The sequence below is a fragment of the Quercus lobata genome, chromosome 8, assembly GCF_001633185.2.
Source record: "Quercus lobata isolate SW786 chromosome 8, ValleyOak3.0 Primary Assembly, whole genome shotgun sequence".
Classification (NCBI taxonomy): domain Eukaryota; kingdom Viridiplantae; phylum Streptophyta; class Magnoliopsida; order Fagales; family Fagaceae; genus Quercus; species Quercus lobata.
Genome location: NC_044911.1, coordinates 43,601,644 through 43,618,229, shown reverse-complemented (window position 1 = coordinate 43,618,229; position 16,586 = coordinate 43,601,644). Strand labels below are relative to the sequence as shown.

Genomic DNA, 16,586 nt, shown 5'->3' with positions numbered 1-16,586 from the left:
TGTAGCTCTTTAAAGGATGCTTTTGCTGGGGAAAGTGTCCATACTAAAAAGGCTAAAAGTGGTGGGTATCTCAAGGTGCATGTTAATAGAAAAGGATAGGGAACCTCTGTTGAAGCCAAGAGCCTGTCCAATGACCTTTGGTCTATTTATAGTAGAGCCAAATAAACCTTTTATGGTTGCAAAACCCAAAATAGGGAAAGAAGGTTAGCTGAGATAATATGTGTCAGGGGGCTGGGTTAGCAGAGTGAAATCCAAGAAACCAAAATAAAAGGGCAAAAGGGGAAAACACCCATCCAAACCCAACTATAAAAAGGGTCAGGCCTTATTCACTTAAGGAGGGGGAACCAACAGAGGAGGAGATGAGATAACAACAATACAACCGTGGGAAGAACAAACCCAAAAGCCAAAAACTAGAAAAGTAAAAGAAAGTAGAGAGAGAAATAGAAAGTAAAAGAAGAAGAGAAAAGAAAAGTATCTTATAGAGTATTTGGCATGCACCAATAGGAAATTCCTCTCTCCCACAAAATTCTCCTCATCTAAATCTCTTGGAAGGAGATGTCCAAGCAAAGCTACTTAGATTTGAGTTCCAAATCTCACAAGTCTTGTGCAAAAGTATAAAGTCTGTGAGAATTAGGACCAAAGACCTCATGGCTGACTCATTTTTATGAAGTCTATGTATATATATATGTATATGTTTGGAAATGTATATTTTAACTTGAGGAACTAACAATTATTTGAGAATATTTGAATTATATTGTTGTTTTTGTGTAGAACCTACAGTGGTGAAGGAAAAGGACAAAGCCCATTGTATAGCAAGCGTGGAGAAAGACCCCATTGCTCAAGAAACCAGTATTTTGGCTTCCCTAGATTAAAGGCCCTATGGTTCAAGAAACTGGTATTCTCGGGTTTCATAGATTTAAAGGCCCTATGGTTCAAGGAACCATAATTCTCAGGTTCCACGGATTTAAACACCCTATGGTTCAAGGAACCAGTATTTTGAGTTGCACACATAAATAATAAAATCCATTGAACTACTTGTTTTCTCTCTAACTTTCTTAGTTCCTTCACATGCATATTTTGTCTTTTTTTTTTTTTTGGTTCCTTGGATTGCTATTTGTGCGCAGGTTGGTTCTAAATAACATATCTATCTTTTGCAGTTGAACCAATTCCAGCACACCCATAACTCTATTATGGCCTTGAAGAGCCCAAATTTCACAACGAGACTATGGGTTTGACAAACGACGAAAAATCAGCCTTTAACAATGAGTTTATGATCTTTTGGCATATCTTTACACTATAACAAATTTTGGTGTGAATTATTTAATTGGAAAGTGGACACATGGGGATTTGAAATAGATGCAAATTTGACATAGTTTGAATTTTAAATAAGTGAGATATGGCCATTAGAAATTGATAGAATTGTGAAGTATCAAGTAGCCTATTTAATCAGCGAAGTGGGGTTGGATAATTCTATTTTGGAAGGTGATTTGGAAATTGTCATAAACGCCTTGAGAAATGGTGTCTTGCTTAACTCGAGTTTGGGCCTTTTACTTAATGATACTTTGTCTATTGTTGATTCCTTAAAAAAGTTTCTTTTTTGCATACCCTGCGACAAGGTAATGCGGTTACTGATGTTTTAGCAAGGAGACTAGGTTGTCTTCTCCGCTTCTTGTTTGGATGAAGTGTATTCCTCCGGACATTATTAATTTTGTTAATGCTGATTTCCTAGCTCCTTGATTAATATATTATTGAAGTTGTTTCTAAAAAAAAATTATTAATATATTATTGAAGTTGTTTCTTAAAAAAGAAAGAGAAAAAAGCAGCCTATTTAATAGCGAAACGGCCCAAATCTAGACTTGGCTTAATTGTTGCTTAAACAAATTTGTGGTAGTTTGTTTTCTCTTTATTTCCCTTTAAACTCATACTTTAAACTACTTATAAAAGCCTCACTTAGCATGTTATTGTGAGAGAGAGAGAGAGAGGGCCATTTTAAGACCATTGGGAGAGCCTAAACTGTAGGCTGTAAATGAATCAAGCCGTTTATAAACAGCTTGGGCTTGGCTCGATAAAAAGCTTGTTCATGTTTGTTTGTTTATAAACAAGCCAAACTTAAACTTTAGTTTTAGGCTTGTTTAATAAACGAGCTGAGCCCAAGTAAAAAATATTGTTCGTGAACAAGCTTGTGAACACCAAGACTTGATACAAAAGTAACAAAACAAGTTGAGTCTTATGAGTTTGGTAATAAAATTGATATGAACTTGACAAGTAAACTCATATCCTTCTAAGACTTTAATTAATTATAAGTTGAGATCACTCATCTAAACCAAATAGGCTAGATAATAAACTTGATATAGGCTTGATAATATACTTGTGTTGGATCTCAAGCTCAAAAACATGATATTGAGCCTGAGTTTGGGCTTAATATTGACCTCGAGCTTGACCTGACTAATGAATCAAGCCAAGCCGAGAATGTTTAGAAAAGCTTAGAATGTTTAGAAATTACAACCCATTCTTGTTTGGAATACGGACCACATAGTGCTCATCGGCAAGTGGCAACCATGATGTCCAGAGTAGCCTCCTTGTGTGATGGTTCCATCAAAGTACTTGACGCCATAGGTGAGGATCATATCGGGGCAGTAACTCTCAAGTTCGTTGGCACAGCTATCGCAAGAGTGACATGCTCCAACCATGCAGCCAACACCAGTTTTGTCTCCAACTTTGAACTTTGTACCTTACTTTCCCACTTCTGTCACTACACTCACAATCTCATGCCTGCATTGTCCAATTCAGTTCACATGATTTTCATATTGGATAATAAAAAAATTAGAAATTAAGTCAAATCCAACAGACACATAGGAAATATCATCGAACTAGGCATGTTTTGGTGGGTTGAATTGAAAAGGTTCTTAGATTTGAGAGAAGTGCAATATAAGTGCTAATTCATCCGCAAATGATTTTAATAGTTTCAAGTCTTCTCCTACTGTAAATTCAATACTAACAATTTTCTATTATTCACTACAATCCTAGCACTATAGCGTACTGGACATGGCAAAACGGGCGGATCGGGTCGGGTTTGGTCAATCGGGTTGCGGGTCAAAAACAAGTCATTTTAAGTGGGTTAAAAAGGGATTCGGGTAAATTGGGTTGCGGGTCGGGTCGGGTTGACTCGTATTTTTTACATAAATTTTTCTTTTTTTAAGAAAACATGTATTTGCTATTTAGAAAGTCATGCAACAAATTACTTGATATAAAATGCATTACTTTGAATTCACCACTTATATCAAGAATGAATTACCCTTAGTAATACTTATTCAATAATTTTAAAATTATACAAATCCTAACATTGCTATTTAAAACAAAATAAAACAAAGATAAGTAAAACAAATACACAAATTTTATTTCTACACAATATCAACATCTCAAAATATAAACCAAAATTACAAACGACTTATTGGATAATTCATTTGACAAAGAATAAAAACATATAAGAAATTTGCAATTTTGAAAATTAATTTTATAATCGATTGTCAATTGTGCTTGGTACTCTATTTTAATTTGAGATATATATTAAAGTTTGATTGTTTACTTATTTATATATGGTCTCTTTTATGAATATCATATCATTGTTAAGCAACACACACTCTAAGAAATATCATAATTTATTTTGAAAAGCCGTTTATTTTGAACATAAATTGTTAAAAAATAGGTCTAAGTATTCATAATTTATGTTAATTTGATACTTTAGCTTTACTATTTTCACACTTATGAATGTTTCTCACACATTTTTACAATTTTAAATCTATATTTTTAACTGTACTATAACCAGATTATCTTGGCGCGTGCTTTGCTATTTGATATCTAAAAATCTTTACTCATTACAGAATGCTCAATCATTCATCTTTCAATTAATTTGCATACAGTTATGTAAATGTCTCAATTGTTTCCTTAAAGCTCATAACAAACAATTAAACCAATATTGTCTTAATTTTATTTTTTTTACCAAAAAAAAAAGTTTTAAAAAATGGTTTGGGTTCGGGTCGTGGGTTGGGTCGGGTTGACTTGCAAAAAAGGGTCGGGTCACGGGTCAACCCGTTTTTGTTTTGGGTCCAAAAAATTGGGTTCGAGTCATGTATTTTCGGGTCGGGTCAGAAAATTCTGACCCGTTTTGCCATGTCTACGTACAGCTTCTATATAAATTAAAAATCTGGTTGTGTATTTCATTTGTAGTGAGACTAATCTTACACAGATAATATGGAGGCTACAGAAACTTGAATTTGTAGAATAGTCAAATAAGTGGTGCGCTAACAAAATGGATCATATGTATTTTGTATGGCTATAAAAGCACCGGATGATGATTGATTGATTAAACTTGGGAATGGCTAAAGCCAAAGTCTTTAGATAACAAATATCGTCTAAGAGACCTTGCTAAATGCCTACATATATATCAGTATCTCTGTGTCTTTTACCTCGAGCAGTTTGCAAATAATATTTGCTAATATTAGCAAGAACTAAATAGTACAAAATAAAAGTGCTTGTTCAAATTTATGTTAGGATATAAGGCTCTGATCGAGAACAAGTATAGAGTCCAGCTTGTTCAAATTATTATTTTTGTATGATTGGTATAAAAAAATTACTTTTTCGTGATCTTTTTATTTTGTTTGTACTATGTTTTTACTGTGCTTGTATTGCTCATCTTGTTTGTACTGTGTTTTTTTCCTTTCTTGTTGCTAATCTAACATTTTTTAGGATGTTGACAGATTTGATACCAAGGTCCAAATACCAAATACCAGATTTGAAAACTTTAAATTAATTTTTTAGTTTGTGATTTTGAATGTTGTTGAAAAAAAAAAAAAAAAAACCCATGCATTTGGGTGTCCTCTCTAGTTGATATAAAATATTTTAATTGTCAATAGCTGGCAAGTTATTTTTTTTGTTGGCTATGACTAAAAATTTTTAATCATCATCTTGTTAATTGGATTATTAATATTATCTCATGTATTTAAAATTAAAATGTAGAATGATTAAGAAAAATAATAATTAAAAAAATATATTTTATTGATCTTAAATCTAAATCCAAATCCAAATCCAAATTTACGTATCCAAACAATGAAATTTTAAATGATGAATTTCAAATCCTTCATTGTTTAAAAAGATCCAAGCAAATAATTTCAAAATCAAGGGATTTCAAATCAAGGCATTTTAAATCAATGGATTTTAAATCCAAATCCAAATCCAAATGTTACCATCCAAACACAACCTAAAAGAAATATTCTTTACCTGATAACAGAGATTCCAGAGAAGCACAATCTGCGAGAGGATCGAAAATTGAAATCTTCTTCAGCCAAATTAATTCTCTCAAGAAACTTTCTTAATCTGTGTCAAGATTTGACAAGCTGGTAAATAAGTTCAAATGTATGATATAATAAATTACAAAAAGAAACCCCAAAAATTACAACATTTTTATTAGAAAGGTCTTTTGTATCGCTTTTATTTTTTTTAAAAAAGCATATTGACAATTTAGTGGCCCACTCTACATTATTCTTGGTGATTAATGGCATGGTCACATATGAAATTCCTAATTCATTGAAAAATATGAAATTTTGAAACAAATACACTTAACAATCATCCTCTTAATAAGAAAACCCTAATTGAAAAACAAAAAAAATCAATCACAAGAAAGCCCTAATTGAAAAACAAGAAAACCCTACTTGAAAAACAAAAAAATCAATCACAATAAAACCCTAATTGAAAAACAAAGACAAAAAGTGAAAATTTTTAATTTTGAGACTGAGTGGTTTAATTTTTGTTTCTCTAAACACCAAAGAGCTTGCCATCGAAAATGAAACACACATTCATACATATTATCTGAACACTATTATAAACACCTGGGAAGCACGAGTGCGCCGATTTGGCTAGCGCACCCAAGTCCGATTCGCATGGACGCGTCGTGCGACTGTGGAAGCGGCTACATGTGCATACATGGACGATTTTTTTTTTTTTTTTTCCGATATGGTCTAATTTGGTCTGATTCAGTTCAATATGGGCTGAAATTCTTGTTAAAAAAAAATGGTAAAATATTAGATCAAAACACACCGTTTTGTCATTTGTGGGCAAACTTTAAAGGAAAAAACCTAAAATAATCTCAATTCTCATTATTATCTACTATTACTCTTAAATTGGTACATGTTTACCATTATATGAAAAAAAAATGCTTAGCAATATATAGAAAATATAAATATAAATATATTAATTAATTAATTAATAAACGTATCCTATCGCACCTGTGTCCTACTTTTTCAAAAATTTTAGTGTCGTTACATTGCATCGCACCCACACCCACACCCGAACCCAAATCCACACCTATGCTTCTTAGATAAACACATATCCAATACATATTATCTCAATTAAAAACATAATATACCATAATTAAACATGCATTCAATACATATTATCTAAACCCTATCTTGAAAAATTGGGGTAAAAACTAAAAGAAATGTTCTTTACCTGATAATAGAGATTCCAAATAAAAAGTAAATGAGAATTCTACACAATCTACTTGAGGATTGAAAATTGAAATCTTCTTCGGGGAATTCTAAACAAAATTTGCTTGAGGATCGAAAATTGAAATCCTCTTTAGCCGAATGAAGTCTCTCAAGAAGCTTTCTCTTTTCTTTTTCTTTTTCTAAGAATTTTGAATTTGGGTAGAGGAAAATTGAGCCATATTCTCTTCTTATGAGAATTTTGAATTTAGGGAGAGGAAAAAAGAGCCGTTTTTTCTTCCTTTAAGAATTTTGAATTTGCTTGGCTAATACAGACGGTTCTCGATTTTATATTGCTTGATTGTATTACCCTTTTTTTTTTTTTTTTTTTTTTTTTTTTTTCAGTAATGCCACTTTTACCCTCAATTTTGGGGATTCATATTTCATATGGGTCGCTAATCGCTATAGGTATAGCTTGCATAGGTTGCAACTTGCAATTGCTATGGGTTTGGAAATTTTTTATTTATTATTTTCCATAATTATTAATTTTACAATAGAATTCAACCTTAGTTTTATGATAATTATTCTTTTTTATTAGACCAATACACTAATTAATTTTTTGTGCACATAGGGGTTTTAATATCAAATTTCTTATTTGACGACAAAAGACTAATATCAATTAAGAGAATCCACAACTTTAAAAAGTTTAGATATAATTATGTATGACATAGAAAAATTAAATAAAATAAAGCAACAAAGCAACAAAAATAATATCCTAATATGATACTAATGCCAGTATCAAGAATCAATGGAACCCTAAATGAAGAGTAAATCAAAGAAGAGCATTTGCATCCAATGTTCTAAAAGATAATAGTTTTATCTTTGCCATGCTTTTATTTTTGTGGGGGCCAATTATCTAGAAGGTACTATTAAAACTGTATGAATTGGGCCTATGGCCCAATTCGAGGATATTAACCAATCCGAGGATGATCAAATAAAGTTATAATGGGAATGGTATAAGAAGAAGGAATAAAGATTGTATATGCTAGTCCAAAATACGTTCGAGGAGAAAAGTCATCTCGGAAACGGAGATCCAAGATCAGTAAGAATGTCTTATCATCCTGGACCCTCTTCAAGGTTACATCACAACTAAGAGTCGGACTTTGGATAAGAGATAAGCAAAGAGGAGACAACAAATATCTTCAAAAGCTGCTACTTCCACATTAAATGTCTCCCAACTAACTCTCTAGCCACATTAATGTGGAGGTGATACTTGAATAGTGGTCAAGCAGCCTTACAGCTACTAGTTGATGGTTCTGGGAGGTGTTGGATGGGATAAGAAGGAGTTCCTAGAATCTAACCTACACGTGTATGGTGGGGATGATAACAAGATTATAGTATATAGCATGGGAAGGTGGCCTAGAGGAGCAAGATCAGGAAAAATCAAGAAATCTTTGTAATAATATTGTGAACTTTTGTAACTTTGTTCATCAATAAGACATTATAACATAAGCTCCTCAGGCCATGCCGAGGACAAATTTTCTTATTTTACTTGTGTTTAATGATCTTAATTCAGCAACTTTTATTGTCTTTCTTCTGGAGTAGGACTAGTTCTTTCACCCACGCTTTACAAATTCATTGTTTGGGCTTGTTGGGCTAAAACCCAATCCTACATTAGGTCCAATCCAAATTCAGTCCTTACAATTGGCGCCGTCTATGGGAAGGACTTGATCTATTCTGAAAGAAATTCGGGTACAACGTTTGAGATGGAAGAAGCAGGTCCACACCAAGTAGCGACAGGACCACACCAGGTGGATGCAAATCCACACCAAGCAGAATCAAGGGGGTCTCAACATAGCAATCCACGTAAGGGCCTCGAACAGAGAGGAGATCGAGAAAAAAGTGTGCATGCGGCTCATACCAGTAAAAGCCAGTCTTGAGGGAAGAGCCATGTTTCCCATGCAAGGAACGATAGAGACATGCAACGTGAAATTGATGAGTTGAAGAGGGAGTTGCGCCACGCACGGCGAAGATGTTCATCGCCTAACTCTGAGCTGTCCTTTAAGGAGACAGATGGTGCTATCTATAGACGGAGATCCAGAACTCCGCCCAACAAATCTTTCTTCTACGATGAGGAATACCACCATAGACATAGACACAAGAGCCCACCTCACAAAGGCCTGGGGAACGATGCCATGAACAAGGCGTTGAGCCAAGTTTCTAAGTTGCCTTTCACACGAAACATAGAAGGCGCGAGTCTTCCTCGGAGTTTCCACCAACCCACATTTACCATCTATAATGGTCGAACAGATCCAGTGGAACATGTCAGTCATTTCAATCAAAGGATGGCCGTCCATTCTAAGGATGAGGCTTTGATGTGTAAGGTCTTTCCATCTAGTTTGGGCCTAGTGGCGATGAGGTGGATCAATGGTTTGAGGGCTAATTCTATTGATTCCTTTAAGAAACTCACCCGGGCCTTTGGTGCTTGCTTCATCACTTGTAGCAGGGTTCCTCAGCCTTTGGGATCCTTGTTATCTATGTCCATGCGGGAAGGGGAAACTCTGAAGGCCTACTCAGATAGATATTGGGAGATGTTTAACGAAATAGACAGAAATTATGATGATGTGGCCATTAGTACTTTCAAGGCTGGCCTCCCAGCCGAGAATGACCTGAGGAAGTCTCTAACTGGTAAGCCTGTTACCAGTGTGCGCTAACTTATGGATCGGATTGACAAGTATAGAAGGGTAGAGGAAGACCAAATACAGGGGAAAGAAAAGGCTAAGGTGATCCCTCAAGAGAGGAGGGATTTCAGGTCGGATCGGTACAATAATAACCGACCTCGGAAAGATTTTGTTGGGCAGCCAGGATTCGCCAACACCCAGGTGGTTAATGCCGTATTCCGAGAACCAGTACAATAAGTCCTGGAGAAGATTAAAAATGAGTCATTCTTTAAATGGCCGAACAAGATGGCAGGAGATCCTATGAGGCGCAATCAAAACCTTTATTGCCACTATCATCAGGATCATGGGTGCACTACCGAGGATTGCAGAAACTTGTGGGACCATCTAGACCAATTAGTTGGGGAAGGGAAGTTAAAGCAACTCTTGCATCATTCTAGTGGTCGAGGAAGCCAAATGGGTTTGGAGTTTCGGGGAGATGCTTCTTCGAGGCTCCCTCTTGGCACAATAAATGTCATTTTTGCTGCCTCAGGGAGGACCGGATCTTTTCCTTCCAGGGTAATGTCAGTATCTCGTTACCCAGCTGAGGAATCCAGCTCAATGCCTAAGAGAGTCAAGATGGGCATCCCACTGGTGTTAGGTTTTTCAGATGAGGACAAACTTGGAACCATACAGCCCCATGATGATACTTTAGTGGTTACACTTAGAATTGGTGGGTACAATGTGAAAAGAGTGATGATTGACCAAGGCAGCGGAGCTGAGATAATGTACCCTGACTTATATAAGAGGCTAAATTTGAATCCTGAAAAACTAATAGCCTACAGTTCTCCTCTGGTGAGTTTTGAAGGTAAAATGGTTGTTCCGAAAGGTCAGATTAGATTACCTGTGCAGACCGGCCCGGATGTGGTGGAGGTGGACTTCATTATTGTAGATGCTTTCTCTCCATACACGGCCATTATAGGCAGACCCTGGCTTCATACCTTGGGGGCCGTCTCCTCTACTCTTCACCAAAAGATGAAGTACCCATCCGGAGGCCAGGTCTTGGAGATATTAGGAAATCAATCTACAGCCAGACAATGCTTGGTCACGGCCATCCAACATTGGCCTGAGGCTGAAATCTCGGCTACCGCTGATAATGGCTTATAGCAATCAGAAACTCCGGCGTTGCCCTTCAATAGACCAGCCGACGAGGCGAAATGTGAAGATCTAGAGAGGGTAATTGTTGGCGATGATCCGGAGAAATTCTTTCAGATTGGAGCTCAACTGCCCCTGCAGGAAAGGGAACAATTGGTTGAATTCCTTAGAAAAAATGTTGATGTGTTCGCATGGAACGCGTATGAAGCCCCGAGTGTAGATCCAAGTTTTATTTGTCATCATCTGAATGTTAACCCTTCCATCACTCTGAAGAGACAGCCACCTCGGCGTCCTTCAAAAGAGCACGCCGAGGCTGTCAGAAATGAAGTAACCAAGCTTAAACAGGTAGGGGCTATCAATGAAATTTTTTATCCTTAGTGGTTAGCTAACACGGTGGTGGTGAAAAAGAAAACTAGGAAATGTCATGTGTGTGTAGACTTCACGGACCTCAATAAAGCCTGTTCCAAAAATCCTTTCCTTATGCCTCGGATAGATCAGTTGGTGGATGTGATGGTAGGTCATCCTCAGATGAGTTTTTTGGATGCCTTTCAAGGATATCACCAAATACCACTAGCACTGGACGATTAGGAAAAGACAGCCTTTGTCACTCCCACTGGAAACTATCACTACAAAGTGATGCCCTTTGGTTTGAAAAATGCAGGGTCTACTTATCAATGGATGATGACAAACCCTAGTTGGGCAGGAGCATTGAAGTCTATATTGATGATATGGTCGTAAAGAGTAAGGTGGTGTCTGAGCATGTGGGAGATCTTGCGGACATTTTTGGAATTCTGAGAAAGCATAAGTTACGCCTGAATGCTTCTAAGTGTTCGTTTGGTGTAGGCTCGGGGAAAGTTCTTGGGCTACATGGTGACTCATAGGGGAATTGAGGTGAACCCTGATCAGATCAAGGCCATTAATAGCTTGCAACCACCTCAAAACCTCAAGGAGGTCCAGAAATTGACCGGGATGACTGCTGCTTTAAACCGATTTATCTCCAGGTTAGCGGATAGGCGTAGACCCTTTTTCCTTTTGCTGCATAAATGGAAAGGATTTGAATGGACCGAGGAGTGTGCTGTTGCATTTCAATAGCTTAAAGAGTACCTATCTCGGCCGCCCATTATGTTCAGTCTTGAGGTGGACGAGGTTCTGTTTGCTTACCTGGCGGTAGCCTCTCATGCGGTAAGCTTTGTTTTGATACGAGTAGACAGTGGCATCCAAAGACCAGTCTATTACGTAAGTAAGTCACTTCATGAAGCCGAGGTTTGGTATTTATCACTGGAGAAGGCCATCTTGGCAGTGTGTATGCTACACGAAAACTCCCCCACTATTTCCAGGCGCACACCGTGGTTGTTCTAACTCAATTACCGCTCAAGTCAATACCCCGGAGCGCGGATTATACTGGGAGGATTGCTAAATGGGGCACGATTCTAAGGGCTTTTGACATCAAGTATATGCCTCGTACCTTTGTAAAAAGCCAGGTCCTCGCCGATCTAGTAGTCGAGTTTGCTAAATTTCCTGAAGAAGTAGATGTGAAGTAGCATGGCGCGGACGAAAAATTAGTTGGCCTAATCTCCACACAATATCCCTCACCCTGGAAAGTATATGTGGATGGAGCAACAACCCAGCGGGGATCAGGAGTGGGGCTGGTTCTGGTATCTCCTGAGAAGATCACCATTGAAAAATCTTTGAGGTTGGGATTCTCGGCTATAAACAACAAAGCAGAATATGAAGTTTTGTTGATGGGAATGACGATGGTTCAGAAAATGGGTGGAAAGATAGTGGAAGTGTTCTCAAATTCAAGACTGGTCATAGGTCAAGTAAAAGGGGAATTGGAAGCTCGAGATACAAGAATGCAGGAATATTTGGGCCAAGTTAGCCGTATGCAAACAAAGTTTGAATTCTTCGACTTATCGCATTTCCCCAGAAGTGGAAATACCTATGCAGACTCCTTGGCTACCCTTGCCACTTCCTCGGCACAAGATTTTCCCCGAGTGATACTTGTCAAAGACTTATGCACCCCTACCCCAATAAAGAGAGACTCGCTCCAGGTCCATCAAATCAAGTTAGGGCTGAGTTGGATGGATCCTATACTGCTATTCCTTGAAAGGGATATATTGCCTGAAGAGAAGTCAGAAGCTGAGAAAGTACGAAGGAAAGCTCCTCGGTTTTGGCTGTCCGAGGATAAAAAGTTGTACAAACGTTCTTTTTCTGGACCATATCTGCTTTGTGTACATCTCGAGACATCAGAATTACTCCTAGAAGAATTATATGAAGGAATTTGCGGAAGTCAGACAGGAGGAAGATCTTTATCTCACCGGGCCATTACTCAAGGATACTGGTGGCCGGGTATGCAAAAGGAAGCACAAGAATATGTTAGAAAATGTGATCAGTGTCAGAGATTCGCGCCAAACATTCACCAGCCTGGAGAACTTCTTAATCCTCTTTCTAGCCCTTGGCCTTTTGCTCAATGGGGTTTGGATATTGTAGGTCCTTTCCCTAAAGCACTAGGAAATAAAAAGTGCCTGTTGGTTGGCACAGATTATTTCATCAAATGGGTCGAAGCTGAACTTTTGGCTAATATCAGAGATGTGGATGTCAAAAGGTTTATCTGGAAGAATATCATTACTCGATTCGGGGTCCCTAATACCCTCATCTTGGATAATGGCCTTCAATTTGATAGCAAAGCCTTTAGGAAGTACTGTTTTGATCTAGGGATAAAGAATAGATATTCCACTCCAGCCTATCCACAAGGAAATAGGCAAGCTGAAGCTGTCAACAAGGTCATAGTGAATGAACTTAAAAAGAGGTTGGATGATGTGAAGGGAAAATGGGTGGAGGAATTACCACATGTTCTTTGGACGTATCGGACAACGCCGTGATGGTCAACAGGAGAGACCCCTTTCTCAATGACATATGGGGCCGAGGCTGTAATCCCTCTAGAAACAGGTTTTTCGATGCTGAGAACAAATGCATTTACCTCAGACAGCAATGATGGGTTGTTGGAAAAGAGTCTAGACTTGATCGAAGAGCGAAGAGAAAACGCGATGGTCCAACTGGCTTACTATTAGCATAAACTCAAGCAAGGTTATGATACCAATGTAAAGCTAAGACCGTTGGCCGTAGGAGATCTGGTATTGAGGAAAGTTTTGGGAACCACCAAGAATCCAGCCTGGGGAAAATTGGGGCCTAATTGGGAAGGGCTGTATCGAATCACTTCGGTGGCAGGAATAGGTGCGTACTATTTGGAGGATCTAGATGAAAAAACTGTACTCCATCCTTGGAATGTAAACAACCTAAAGAGGTATTATTATTAATAAAAATAGTTCTGTTTAGTTCTTCTTTAATTCGTTTCAATCATGTATTGTGTGTTTCCCCATCTATTGGAGTATTGAACAGAAACTAAGTCATGTCAGGTTCCTCGGACCACAGACTTAGTGGAAATCAATACCCTTTGACATCTATTGAAGTATTGAATAGAAACTAAGTCATGTCAGGTTCATCGGACCACAGACTTAGTGGAAATCAATACCCTTTGACATCTATTAAAGTATTGAATAGAAACTAAGTCATGTTAGGTTCCTCGGACCACAGACTTAGTGGAAATTAATACCCTATGGTATCTGTTAACATGTTAGTCAAACATGAACTTAAGCATTTAAAGGAAATGAACCCCTGATTCCCTTTCTCGGATCACAAGGTTTGTTATCACCTAATAAAGATATAGACCGTAGTAAGCCCATGAGCATCACTTAAAGTATTCTGGGGTGCCCTGGACTTAGCTTTATTTGATTAAACATTAGAACACTTTTCTTGAAGTTAAACTTGCTAGAATTGATAGATTCAAATTATTTCTTAATAGTACTACGGATTCAATGGTTACAATCCACTCTGATTGCCAATTAAAAATATGTGTAAACTTTATTTTTCTCTTGTGTAAGTAACTTTGTACTTTCCTAGCATATGATTATGTTCAAACAAAGGACAGTCAAAATGAAAATTACTAAAAAATAATAATAATAAAACAAATATAAGTAAACAAAAAAAATAAAGTAAAAATAAAATAAATAACAACTCATACAAATTTGAGAAAGTAAAAATGCATATATCATTAAAACATGTCTTGGAAGAAAACAAATTACATTGCAGAAGTCATAATTACATTACAAAAGGAAGATTCAATGTTTTAATTTTATCTGAAGCTTGTCCTTGGAGTTCTTATTATCTGGTTTATCCGCTTCAGTAGGAATTGTTTTCTCCTTCTCTTTAGGGGCTCCCTTGGCAAGCATAGTAGTTAAAGCTAAGGCCTGTTCAAAACCTTGGGAAGCTGCCCCATCTTATGGAACCTCTACAGCCTTGTCCGAGGATGTTTCCTTTGAAATTTCAGGTTCCTTTGGCTGCTCCTGCTAATTGGGAGGAAGAGGGTCCTGAGGCAATGCTTCCTCGATTGGGTTAGCAGCCGTAGAAGCCACCTCACCTTGAGTGGAAGGAAGGTTCGAGGCTTGTATGGCTGGTGGGAAGTAAATGTTTTCTTGCCTTCTCAGCTCAGAAGAAGTCTCAACCCCGGCTCGGTTGAGAGCTTCCTCCCAAGTTTGAGTATAGTAGGTTCGACATACGGCAGGAATCTCTACCCGAAGGGTATCCTCGGTTTCGGCTACGCCGACGTTGTAACCGTGCTGTTCAGCCTCGTCCCTAGCTTTCTTGGCCTCAGCTCTCAATTTTTCAACCTGATCCTTGAGCTTCTGGGCTTTTTCCAGTTTCTTCCTGAGAGCTGCTATTTGCTCCTTGGAAGAAGCCAGCTGGTCATTGGCCTCATGAAGGCCCTGCCTCTGATCCTCGGCTTATCTCTCAGCGCTCTTCAGAGCCGAGTCAGCACTCCTCCGGGCCTTCTCCTCCTCGGTCAACTTTTTTCTTAAATCCACATTGCTTTGATCAGCAAAGTTGAACGATTGCACAGCTGCTACACGCCTTCTCCTCTCATCGTCCAACTACTGATAGCAAGAGTTGGTTATCTCCTCAACCCTGAAAGTGGCCTGGACAGTCTAAAAGAAAAAGGTTAGTAACATAACAAAAAAAAAAAAAAAAGGAAGAAGGATAGCATCATACCATGCCCAAATATCTTTTGAGGTTGAGGAAAACCTCATTCTTCCTGATGTTCCTCAACTCAGCCATATCGGTCGGGAGTAACAGAGCCCCCTCCAAAACTGAGGCAACATGGCATCCAATACCCCCATTGAAATCCCTGAGTGATGTGTCATCCCTCAGGGGTTCACCATTTAGCATGGGTGTTGGAGGCCAAGCCTGAGGCTCTAGAGGCTGATTATCCCCCCTCTCCACACCTCTTTGCGATGTATGGCTAGTCGTTTGCTACTTTGCAGCTCTCTGGGTCTCGTCCTCATGAGCAGGACGAGACTTCCCAACATCCACTACATCCTTTCCCTTCTGCTCTCTCTTCCTTTTCGGATCAGCAGGATCAGGTCTAGATGGCAGAGACGACTGAGGAGGAGGAGGAAGCTTTGGCTGTGCGGATTTCCTCGGTGCACCCTTTCCGGGCTGGGATTCTATTAATTCCATCAAACTCTTTTGGGGTTTCCTCTGGATACCCAACTCATCCGAAGTGGTGACTTCTTGATAACGCCTTAAAATGTATACTTGTTATATATTTATATGGGCGTTATCTCCTTATTACTATGCTTAATTTGTATAATTAAGTCATGATTTGCAGTAGTCCCTATTATTTATCTTTACATAATTTCTTGAATAAGATGCTATTCATTGTGTGTAATTTTCTACTTTCAGGAAATCATGTGAGAAAGATGAGTTCACAAGAATTTGTGAGAGAATGGAGGCCAAACTAGAATTAAAGTGGAGCTAAAGCACCATACTTAAATGTCTAAGGAGGTGCAGCTGGAGTGCTTGGATCATCTACCATGATTGGAAGCTTCAAATAAGGAAAGAAATCAAAGAGGCAGAACCTGAAAAGGAAAAATCTGATTTGAGTACTGATCAGTATTTTGGGTGTATCTCTCTCCTCAAAAATCCAATTGACACAAGGCCAGATGGGTTGGAACCATGACTTAAATATCTACAACTTTCCAGTTTTGAGTTTTTCGAAATTCTCAACTTTTGAAGGTCGAAATTAACTCACAAGTTACTGCTGTAAACTTGGACGGAAATTAAAATAGTAAATGTTTTATTTTCTTTGGACACTTAGACATTAGGGTTTTGGAGGGAGGCGATGTAGAACGAATTTTGGAGAGAAAACCTTGTATTTTCCTTTCTCTAATGGCAGCCT

The 16,586-nt window shown here is 38.0% G+C and overlaps 1 protein-coding gene across 1 annotated transcript; it reads left to right on the top strand.

Moving 5' to 3' along the window:
• The first annotated feature begins 8,458 nt into the window (after nucleotides 1–8,458).
• On the top strand, nucleotides 8,459–9,193 carry LOC115956921. The gene has a single exon (XM_031075182.1). It carries the CDS (start codon nucleotides 8,459–8,461, stop codon nucleotides 9,191–9,193), a length of 735 nt encoding a protein of 244 aa, XP_030931042.1.
• The last annotated feature ends 7,393 nt before the right edge of the window (nucleotides 9,194–16,586 follow it).

Bases quoted from the DNA above. Each gene is read 5' to 3' on its own strand.
- LOC115956921 (XM_031075182.1), top strand. From the start codon at position 8,459: ATGCAACGTGAAATTGATGAGTTGAAGAGGGAGTTGCGCCACGCACGG.